This window comes from Budorcas taxicolor, chromosome 19, assembly GCF_023091745.1.
Source record: "Budorcas taxicolor isolate Tak-1 chromosome 19, Takin1.1, whole genome shotgun sequence".
NCBI classification, from domain to species: domain Eukaryota; kingdom Metazoa; phylum Chordata; class Mammalia; order Artiodactyla; family Bovidae; genus Budorcas; species Budorcas taxicolor.
Genome location: NC_068928.1, coordinates 9,309,507 through 9,321,704, shown reverse-complemented (window position 1 = coordinate 9,321,704; position 12,198 = coordinate 9,309,507). Strand labels below are relative to the sequence as shown.

At 37.7% G+C, this 12,198-nt stretch overlaps 1 protein-coding gene across 1 annotated transcript in view; it reads left to right on the top strand.

The window, feature by feature from the left end:
• Positions 1 to 12,198, top strand: part of HSF5 (heat shock transcription factor 5) — a 48,954-nt gene that overhangs the window by 12,745 nt on the left and 24,011 nt on the right. The window contains exons 3-5 of the mRNA XM_052658869.1: positions 3,613 to 3,710; positions 6,468 to 6,989; positions 8,831 to 9,008. Coding sequence (XP_052514829.1) covers positions 3,613 to 3,710; positions 6,468 to 6,989; positions 8,831 to 9,008 — 798 coding nt within the window. The remainder of the gene's footprint in view (positions 1 to 3,612; positions 3,711 to 6,467; positions 6,990 to 8,830; positions 9,009 to 12,198) is intronic.

Genomic DNA, 12,198 nt, shown 5'->3' with positions numbered 1-12,198 from the left:
TTCAGAGTAGCTTCAAGTCCAAAACATTTTAATTATAAATATGAATTACCTACATTGGATAAAGTATATGAACTTGTTTTCCTAACCTATAGTGGATGTGAAAATTTTTACCTTTAGATAAATTTTCAGTAATTTATTTTTACCATAAAAGATGTCATCAGCTCTTATATATGAAATAGAAATTGTTCACCATTTCCAGCTTTTTATTCTACATGCGATTCAGTGCCTTAAATGAACACTGCCTTCAGAAAGACACTGAAGATCTTTATGGAGATGAACGTGTCTTCATAGTGATAAACTCAGTTTTAGAAGTGTTAGTACTTTCACAGCGCTTTCCTAATACACACTAGATTAGTTTGTCATGTATGAAGCACACAGTTGTATTTTTATACTAGATTTTCATATCCAGTGAACTCATTAATACTTTGCTTTGTTCTGTTTTGTTGACTGTATGAAGTAGGACTGCACTGGTAAGGAACTAGCCATTGAGGAGTCTTTTTGGATTACCTATTCACCTCCCTTTCTTCATGCAGGCACCTTTCTACTTTCCATTTGTAACTGGACACTTGAAAGGACAGTCACTATTTTGCTGTTTCCTTAGATACCAAATCAGCTATCAACTATTTATTAATATAGTCATTTATATGTTATATTTTCGGAGAAGGCAATGGTACCCCACTCCAGTACTCTCGCCTGGAAAATCTCATGGACGGAGGAGCCTGGTACGCTGCGGTCCATGGGGTCACTAAGAGTAGGACACGACTGAGCGACTTCACTTTCTTTTTTCACTTTCATGCATTGGAGAAGGCAATGGCAATCCACTCCAGCACTCTTGCCTGGAGAATCCCAGGGACAGCAGAGCCTGGTGGGCTGCCATCTATGGGTTCGCACAGAGCTGGACACGACTGAAGCGACTTAGCATGTTATATTTTATTGTTGTATATTCTATGTTATTTTTTCAAGAAATTTATTTTAAGGTACACTTTAACAGCTATTCAAAATGTGTAAACAGTGGCATCAGGTTGATTATAGCACTATCAGAAAAATAAAGCTAATACCTTTCATTGATTTATTTGTAACAAAACACTTTTATGGTGCCCTGATGGGTGAAAGATCCCTTGGAGGAGGAAATGGCGACTCACCCCAGCATTCTTGCCTGGAAAATTCCATGGACAGAGGAGCCTGAGGATCTGCAGTCCATGGGTTCACAAAGAGTCCAACGTGACTGAGCACACACACGTGTGCAATGGGTGAAAATCTACAGCCCCTGACTGAGTCCTTTCTGCCACTAGGGGGCTGTTTTCTTTAGCTGTTAAAACTGGAAAAAGATCCCAGTTGTTTTCAGTTTCAGCAAACCCCGCAGACCCCTCCGTAGCTTTTTGGATTTAACTTATTTCCCAGGGTATTTATGCTTTTAAATATTCTGGGAAACAAAATTCCAATACGAAAAATTTTAATTGTGTATTTGAATAATCTCCAAGGATATGGTAAGTGACAGCTGCTTGACTTTTATGTGGCCATCCTAGTAATATCTGGCTTTTTTAACCACTGGAATTGTTAAAATTATGTAATTCAGAAAACATCAACCCTTATATTCTTATTTGAACTAGAATTCTAACCATTATTTTAATTTTTTATTTCCATGTGTAAAATTTAATGCCTTAAAATGCACATGATATAATAAAATATTTCTCTTATACCTTTATAAACTTCTGACATTTTAAAAATCCATAGTCAGTAATGGATAAAAAGGGAACCATTTTGATGAATTTTTGCAATTGTTGGACTAATTTACCTCAAAGATTACAGAATGAGATTATTTAGTAATTTTACTAGCGTATTCAGAATATGAGAAATGTGGACCAAAAATGTTGCCACGTGTAAATAAGACACCTTAAAAATATTCCAGCAGTGGAGTTCTAGTAAAATTAAAGTATTACATTTTAGGAAGAAAGATTAGGGAAATATCATGATACATTAAAGAGCATGTACTTTGCAGTTTGATGATTGCCTCTGTCACTATCAGCTTTGTGAACTTTCAGCACATTTTTTAACATCCCTGAGCTTTAATTTCCTGATTTTTGTAAAGTAATGTTAATATCTCATTCAGTTGTTTGGATTAAATGAGGCAATACATGTAAAGGACCTTGGACTGTACCTGGAATATGTTAGGTGCTCAGTAAATGTCATACTCTCTTTAATCCAAAGGTGTGATGTTAAAACTGATTCTCATTCGTTCTGGAGATTCTCTCTCTGGAAAAGAGGAGACTCAACCAATTATTAAGGCTGCATCTGTAAGTATGGGGACTTCCCTGGTAGCTGAGCTCGTAAAGGGATTGCCTGCAATGCAGGAGACCCCAGTTTGATTCCTGAGTTGGGAAGATCTGCTGGAGAAGGGATATGCTACCCACTCCAGTATTCTTGGGCTTCCCTGGTGGCTCAGCTGGTAAAGAATCCTCCTGGAGTGTGGGAGACTTGGGTTTGATCCCTGAGTTGGGAAGATCCCTGAAGATCTCCTGGAGAAGGGAATGGCTACCCACTCCAGAATTCTGGCCTGGAGAATTCTGTGGACTATTCCATGGGGTCACAAAGAGTCGGACACGGCTGAGTGACTTTAACTTCACTGTAAGTAAGACTATATCAGTACAAAGAATTCAATCTTTTCATGGTATCCTAACTATATAAAGAGGACGTTTGGAAAATGTATTTCCTTAGCTAAAATCATTAGCTCTTTGTATACTGATTGCTTACTCTATGCCAGTGTTGTTCTTAGTAGGTACTGTTATTATTCCTGTTCTATTAATAATAGGATACAGAAATGGAAGCCCAAAGGGATTAACCTTACTCCAGTTTATGTTCTTGTTCTTTAGTCACTAGGTTGTGTCTGACTCTTTTTCAACCCTATGGACTGTAGCCTGCCAGGCTCCGCTGTCCTTGGGATTTTTCAGGCAAGAATACTGGAGTGGGTTGCTGTTTCTTTCTCCAGGGTGTCTTCTTGACCCATGGATTGAACCTGCATCTCCTGCATTGGTAGGCAGGTTCTTTACCAGGGGAGTCACCAGGGAAGCCTCAGGTTTATATAGCTAGGCTCCAAAGGCAGACAGTCTAGCTCTAGGTCTGAATTCCTAACCACTTGGCTAAATGAATAAAACAGTTTTTTCCATAGATTTAACTGGATGCATTGTACATTCAGTAGGAGTGTTTGGAGAGTTTTTATACTTGTTTTATACTTAAAAACACACCTTCCTCCAAATGTTTGTTACTATTAAAATGATTGAAATAATTATTTTAGAGTTTTGAATATGTTCTGATATTTTCAATAAAAGGAAATTACTACTTTCATTAAGAATAAACGTTTGATTAGAAATGTAGCAAAATACTTAGATGCTAAAGGATTCATTTATAAAAGTAGAAATGACCCTTTTAAGTGACTTTTAGTATTGCTTTATTCCTGTTTGTTTTCAACAAATAATGGCACGTCATTGGACTAAATGTATTGCACCCACAAAGGAAAACCTGGGGGAGATTTTGCTCCAGGTTGAAAGAGAGGTGCGCCTTGAAGGCCGCGGGGGCGTACGTGGGTTGACAGCTCTCTGTCTGGCTTTGTTGCAGCTGTGCTGCAGTGCTGCTCGCCTCCCACCCGCGTGGACGCGCTCAGTAGCTGTGTCGCCCCCCCTGCCGCCTCCTACGCACACTGCAGCTACTTTCAGGTAAGAGGCTGGGCGCCCCGGACAGTCTCTGCATCAGGGACAGTACGGTTGCCCAGTTGACCACGCACAGTTTCAGCCTGTAATTTTATCTTAATGAGTAGCCAGAGGATTATGGCCTCAGTCTTTCTCAATTCTAAGGAAAAAAAAAAAAAGAGTTGATGTAAATAATGTCTGAGGATTCCTCCAGGCCTACACTGTCTCTTCTGGGCCTCCTCTTAGGCACACTAGCCACATGTAGGATATTTAAACTGAAATTAATTAAAATTAAATAAAATTTAAAAATCATTCCTCAGTCACTAGCCACATTTCAGATGCTTAATAGTTTTGTATGGCTAGGGGCTACTGAATTTTACAGCACACAGAACATTTTCATCATTGCTGACAGTTAGTTGAAACAGTGTTGTTCAACTAACTGTCAGCAGTGGTAAAACTGACTACCGTGGTAAAATAATTCATTTTTCCAGGTAAGCTCTAAAAGTATATAAATCACCAAATGACAGATCTTTCCAAGATAGCACAGATAATTACTTTTTTTTTTTAAGGAGAAAGGGAAAATGATGTAAAAAACGAGAAAGCCCCTGTGTTGTCAACACCACACTTCAATCATTTTCTCATTATTTATTAGGAAGCAATTTCTTTGATCTAAATGTTGTAGACTACCAGTTTTAGGATAAAATTAAATCCTGTTTGTATTTTTATGTTGCAGTTGCTTAGAGATTGGAATTGTTTTCCTTTGATATCATGTAATCATGATAGTTTCCACTGTTAAGAAAACACCTTATTAGTGGCATTCCAGTACTCAAAAGAGCATTCCTTTTTTCCTTTTTTTAATTTAGAAAATATACATTGGAAGTCAAATTATAATGAGATTGTTGTTTGGAGAGTACAGAATCCAATCAAGGGGACTTAGATGGACATATTTAATGACAGATATCATCAAGCATGTTAGTCAAGCTGTTTCATTTCCACTGGAAAGACATGTCTGTCTCACAAATTAGATGATCTTATCTGAAGATTCAGGGATTCTCTCCCCTGGGTCATACTAGAGATACTCTGTTGGTGTTTTTTTATTATATTTATGTTTTAAATAAGTCATTTAAAACATCTTTAAAGACGTTTTCTTACTGCAAAGGCAATACATGTTGATTGTAGGAAAACAGAGATAAGTAGACATAAAACTTTTAATTTAAAAAGCTTTTGTAAATTACGTGTTTGTTTATTTGGGGTGTGCCGCATCCTCACTGCTTGCTTTGTGCTGACTTCCTCTACCGTGACGAGCGGGGGCTTCTCTTCCTTATGGCTCCGGGCTGCCCATCGCTCTGCTCTGTCCTGTTGCGGACGACAGGCTCCGCGCTCCTGGCCTTCAGGACTTGCAGCGCTCGGGCTCTGTAGTCATGCCATGCGGGCTTCAGTTGCCCTGCAACGTGTGGAGTCTTCCTGGACCAGGGATAGAGCCCGTGTCCCCTGCATTGGCAGGTGGATTCTTACCTACTGCATCACCAGGGAAGTCTGACATAAAATTTTTAAATGGAAAAAAGGGAAGTATTTCAGATGCCATTCTGGAAATAACTGCAGTTAAGTTTTGCTGGACTGTAGATGTGGTGACTGTGCATGAATGGTCCGTATATTGTAATGGTTAAGAGCAAGAATTCTGGAGTCAGGCAAACCTAGGTTTGAAACCTGGCTCTGTTAGTTATTTCATTGTGACTTTGAATAAATTATGAAGTTTCTCTGAACTTCAGTTCCACTATTTGGAAATGGAGATTATCACATTTCATTGACCTCTTTTGAGGATTAAATGAAATAATGTAGAGAAAGCACTTTGTGTATGCCTGGCACATAGTAAGAACTCAATAAATGGTGTACAGCTATAGTACAGTAGCTTGATGTTTAAGCCATTTAAATTTACATTTTGGCATTAGTGGCCTTCGAATTATTGATAGAATCTTTGTAGTGTGTTTGGAGACATTGACTCACTACCTGTTTTATTCAATTGTAACTCTTCCGTATCTTATGTTTATAACCTGATATAGTCAACAAACAATTATTGAATACCTACTCTGTGCAAAGCTCTGCATTTGGCAACAACTCATTACATGTTTTGTTTAATCGTTACTTCAGAATTCTGTGTTCATAGCTTGAGGTTGTTTTTCATCAGATGTAATTATGCATAGTACTGTGTATAAGAGAATACATCTTAAAGATATCAGTCTAAAAGTGACAGCTATTTTAATCAGTTGTTTTAGTATTAAAATAATCTCAACAAGGGACATTCGATATTCCATCCATTTTTCCCCCAGATTATTTGGAACGGAATATCAGTATCTCCCCCTGAATCTGTTGAAGCATTGGTGGACTTGAGAGCAGCCTGTGTTTACTTCCTTACTACATTCCTAAAACAGTGTATGTTTTTGTCTGTCAGCCTTTCCGAAAGACTTTTCACATAGACATTTTATCAGCAAATAAGTATTTGGATACTGTAGCTTTTTTTTGATTTTGTGTACTTTAACCCTGAGAATTATTGGTCCATTCCAATGTTAAAACTTAGCACAGTGGTTGACGTACAATAGTTCGTGTGCTAATGCTAACAGTAGAGTTAAAGGAACCACTGCCAAAAACTTGACTGGCATTCAAGTTTTCTTAGTGAACTTCAAGTTAAATTTATGTTCAGCATTCATCAGCATAAATGTTTTTGCTTTCTTCCTTAATCTCATATTTGATTTTCTATCCAAAGAATTCTATTTTCTCTTTCCCCAGAATCCTCCAATGCAGTCTTCCTATCCAGTTGAATTTCTGCCTTCTAATTGGCCTTGCGGTGCTACTGATGAAAATAAAAAGACAGAAGTAAACCTAGAGGCTGTTTTTCAGATAGTAGATGAGTTGCATTCCTCCCCTAAATTGGAGATGGTCAAGGTGGAGCCAGTTGAGAATCAGTGCTCAACATCCCAGTCTAATAGAGGCCAACATATCCTAGCTAATTCAAACAACAGCAATCCATCTTCCATAAGCCAGGCTAGCCAGCTGGAGCCACTTACTCCTGTAGGCTCAGATATTACGTCTTTTGTGGTCGGAACAGAACAGGCAATTACCAGCTCTCTACCACAGTCACCTGAGTACATCTATACCATCCACCCAGCTCAGCCTGTTGAAAATACTACAATGCAAGAGTCTGCAATCAACCAGCAAGCTCACATCAAACTGAAGGAACAGCTAAGTCATAATCCATCTCCATCTTCAGTAGTATTTGTTCAGGAAGGGCTACCATTCAGCACACACCAGGTAAGAGGCGAAGAAAAATTCCTAGTAATGTTCAGAGGTACCTGGTGCTTCTTGCTAAGGACTGTCGTAGTGGAGACTTTGTCCTGGTTCTATTTGGGTTCAATACGAGTTCATTATGCTTTCCAGAAGGATCATGTCCCAGTGGTTCTGCACAAAGCATTTCAGAAAGAAGTAACCTTAACTGTCAGGCATGCTCTCACGATGTTATGGTTTGAATGAGCACTGTGGTATAAGACCTATCAATATTTTCATGTTAAAAACATCCTTTGAGTTTCGCTTCCAAATTTAATTTGAATGGACTAGGTGTGCCTGCCTGATTAAATTCCACTTCTCAGATGGATGGTTTATCTCATAGATAATATGAGGACTTTCCTGGCCATTTGTAGCATGGAGGTAAGGAGATGGTTGGAAATATTTTCATACTTTCTTACAACATTATTGAATTGTAATTTGACTTGAGAGCATACTGTGTGCGAATTCCCTTGCTAATATTCTCATTCCTTAAACAGAATTCTGACTCTGGTTTGAGAGATATATTCTGAAGGTAGAGACTAATCCTTGATCACTGCTAGCTTATGACCAGAAAATGAATAAACTCGCATTCTAAAAAATAAAAGTATATCCAAATTAAAATCACTTTTGTGATTAAGTTTTTATTTTTCGTCTTTCATTTTGGATTTTTTTCTTTAATGGAGTTGAATATGTCTTCATTTTTAGAGGTTCACAAGATAATTTTTTGGCAGTTGTGTGTGTATTTTGGTCACACCATGTGGCTCATGGGATTTTAGTTCCCTAACCAGGGACTGAACCTGGGCCCTCAGGAGTGCGAGCATGGAATCTTAACCTCTGGACAGTGAGTGAAGTCCCCTGGGCAGTTTTTTTTAATGCATTCTTTTCTGGCTAACTTAAGGGTCAAATGTCTTAAGATTTCTATCAACTCATTGTCCTTTTTGAGCCCAAACATTGAGACCCAGAGTACTATGTATTAAAATAATAATATACATTCACTATACCAAAGATAGGCCCTTTGTGTTTCAAATATGCCTGTGAAAAGACCATGAAATGTGTCTTTATTCCTTCATAGTCACATCCAAAATATTAGATTTCATATTTTAAAATTGCATTCACACAGTTTCTTTAAAAAAATTTGGATATCACAGGTCTTGAAAGCTGTATTTTGATCTTCTAGCCCTACTTCATTATATAGTTTTATTTTAAAATAAATTCATTAATAAATAGAATGTTTCAGAAATTGGTCAACTTGACAAAGGGATTAGGTATTCTGAAGAAAACATAGGAACTCCAAGAAAGAAATCTATGTATCGTAAGCAAGGCAGATCAAGATTTTATACGGGCTGAAGCTTATACAATTTTGAGAGCTTTATTAAGACAAAAAACCCCACAAAATTAGTAGAATAAAGTATTCACAGCCCCTCTGACATCATCCAACAGGATCATACCTATGGCCATTCCAGTATCACCAAGAAGGGAAATCTGATGGAAGAGATGTTAGAATGGGAAAAGATAGTGGTATTAACTAGTTATAAATTGTATGTGTGAATTTCATTTAAAAAATGAAGCTTCATGGTGAATCTTCCTCTGGTCCTAAGTAAATATTTTAGCTCCATAGACATTTCAGTGGTTTCTGTATGGGGAAATATACATCTTACTACCAAAGATTCAGATTAGCTTAGCAAAATTGGGTAGTATCATTCATAAGGATTAAAAAGATCATGTTTGTTGGATCATTTTTCTATAATAGAACTCCTCTGATAAAGTATCTTAACTTTTAGTAGCTATTTGGGGGAAATTTGGAATAATGAGTGGGTTTAATATTTTAGGTGGATGCCAGTATAAAATGCCAGACCAGTCCACCTGAGAATATCTTGCCTTCAGAACAAATGGGATTCCTTATTTCAGAAATGGGGCCTGCTAGCAAGCCTAGTAAAGACATGAGTTTATCCACTCCAGCCAGATATAGAGAGCGAAGAAGCAACTCACAGCAAGGAAAGTCCCCTGGTAAGGATTGTGCCCTGGAATGCTCACAGTAGAATCATAGTGTGGAATTAATTTCTGAATGGTCTTCATTTATTATTCATAATTATACTTATCACATTGCTGTTTAATATAACTAATTTTAACTGTTTTTTCTTAATTATCCCTGTAAAGTTAAGTACAAATTATATTTCAGTATTGCGTGTAAAAATATGAGCTTTTGAAAAGAGAACATAATAAGTAAAAGCAAAAGAATTTGGATTACTTAACTAGGAGAATGCAAGGATGAAAGACAATTTAATAACTGTTTCAGATGCCAAAGACTTTGTAATTACAGAAGTCCTTGTTCTTTTATTAGCAAAGTATAGTACAAAAGGGCATGTTCTTAAATTGTGGCAAGAAAAAATTAGATGGACATTAAAGATATTACCCTGAGCATATTATAAAGTATGACTCTCTATCAGTGGGATTTTTCTTGTGGTTTGTAGGAGCCCAGAGTTGGTGATTGTTTTAGTACAGTTGGTGTTACTCTTTCTAGAGGTATGGACAGAATCTTTTTTAAGAAAATAGTGACATCTAATAAAACATGTTTCTTATATGATATGATCCAAAACCAAGTCATCAAAGTCTTCAGTAGACAATGTGAATATTATTAAATTATATGCATGTCAGAGGTGTGCAATTCAGTGAATTAAGCAATCAGGTCAGTCATTTTAACCTATAAAAATCGGAAGAATCTTGGGAACTTCTGGAGAATTTTCCCCAAAAGTAAGCTAATAATAATATGATCGAGGTATTGTTTAGACTCACAAGGTTCTTTCTGTAAAGTGCCATTTAGACCATGTCTCCCTGTTCATACTGTATGCACTGTTTGCTGAATGCAGGGTAGGCAAGGTGTGAGCTAAGAGGTTGGAAGAAAACTGAAGGAGCTGTAGGAATTGCAGCTATTTCTTCTCTCCTGGCTGGTACAGCAGCCATAGCAGCAGACATAACATAACCTCCCTCAAGGGCTTTCCAGGTGGAACTTACATATGCTTACAGAACAAAAGGAGTCCATGGCCAAGCAAGTACCTCACGACACACACGCTCAGTGTTATCCAACTCTCTGCGACCCCGTGGACTGTACAGTCCACATAATTCTCCAGGCCAGAACACTGGAGTGGATAGCCTTTCCCTTCTCCAGGGGATCTTCCCAACCCAGGGATCGAACCCAGGTCTCTCACATTGCAGGCTGATTCTTTACCATCTGAGCCACAAGAGAAGCCCTATAAATGATCTCAGTTGTTACACAGTCATTATTTACAAAACGTGGGGTGAGAGAGAGAGAGAGCATGAGGAGAGAGAGCCTGACCACCACCATCTTGGCTTATTTGCTCTTTTCCTACTGACCAAAAACTATCTGGACCACTCATTTTATTTGGTAAACTTAGCTTATACAGTTGCTTTTAGTTGAGTATATGATCCAATCTGTAATCAGAGATGATGATTTCTTACCACTGAAGATGGCATAGACTTTAAAGGCAATTTAGAAAAGGACAGTAGTGAATATTCACTGCATACTCATTTTTATGCCATACTACAAACTTGATGAAAGTGGTATTGTCGTCTACTTAAAGATCAGGAAACTTAAGCTTGGAGAGGATAAGGAACTTGTTCAAGATCACATTAATTTAGCTAATATTCTGCTCACAGCCCTTCTGTTGACTGTGTCCTTCGATGCACAGAAGTTTTTAAGTTTGACGTTGTCCCATGTGTCTGTTTTTGCTTTTTTTGCCTGTGCTTTTGGTGTCGTATCCAAGAAACCATTGCCAAGCCCAGTATCATACAGTTGTTCCACTGTGTTTTCTTTCAGATGTTTTATAGTTTCAGGTCTTATATTTAGGTCTTTAATCCATTTTGAGTTAATATTTGTAGACGATGTAAGATAAGGTTCCACCTTGGTTCTCTTGCATATGGACATCCAGTTTTCCCAGCACATTTGTTGCAGAGACCTTTCCCCATTGCGTGTTTTTGGCATCCTTGTTCAAGGTGATTGACCATATGTGTGAGGATTTATTTCAGGTCTCTATTCCAGTCCATTGGTCTGTTTTTCGGTATTTATGCCAGTACCATATGATCTCTGTTTAACTATTCAGTTCTGCTGTTGTAGCACTAAAGCAGTCATAGATAATACATAAGTGAATGGTTGTGGCTATATTTCAGTAAAACTTTGTTTACAAAAAACAGGTGCTGGGCCCAGTTTGACCTAGAGGTTGTAATTTGCCAAGCCCTGAGTTAGACTAACAGCTTATTTCTGAACAACAGCAATGGAAGCCAGAAAGGAGTAGCATCATATTTTCAATATACTAAAAGAAATCTGGAGTCCTGGAAATCTCTACCCAGGAAAAACATTCTTCAATGATGACGGCAAAAATGAAGACATTTTCAGATAAACACAAAATCGAGAGCATGCACCACAGCAGATAAACATTAAAGAAAGTTCTGCAGGGTGTTCTTCAGGAAGAAGAGAACAAGGAGACATATTATAGTTTCCAGGATAATCACCAACATAATGAAACAATCCAAAAAAAAAGGCAGGAAAGGAGGAAGAAAGAAATGAAAAATAAGGAAAAGAGAAAACAAGTAATAAAGTGGTTGACCCAGATTCAACCAATAACAACTATTATATATGTAAATGGTCTTAAAATGTCAAAGGCAGAGTTGCTAGAGTAAAGGGGAAACTCCTACTGTAAGCTGACTACAGGAGACATGTATTGAAAGTAAGTGGATAGAAAAAGAACATGCAAAGAGAAGGTATGAGGTGGCTGGTATGATTATTCTTAAATATCAGATAAAACAGACCTTGAGGCCTAGAGTGTTAAAAAGAGGGCCACTTCATAATGATGAACAGTTTATCAGGGAGGTATGACAAAGAATGTTCAAACTACCACATTCTTGCACTCATTTCACATGCTAGCAAGGTAATGGTGCAAATCCTTCAAGCCAAGGCTTCAATAGTACGTGAACAAAGAACTTCCAGATGTTCAAGCTGGATTTAGAAAAGGCAGAGGAACGAGAGATCAAATTGCCAACATCGCTGGATCGTAGAAAAAGCAAGAGAATTCCAGAAAAACATCTTCTGCTTCATTGACTATGCTAAAGCCTTTGACTGTGTGGATCACAACCAACTGTGGAAAATACTTAAAGAGATGGGAATATCAGACCACCTTACCTG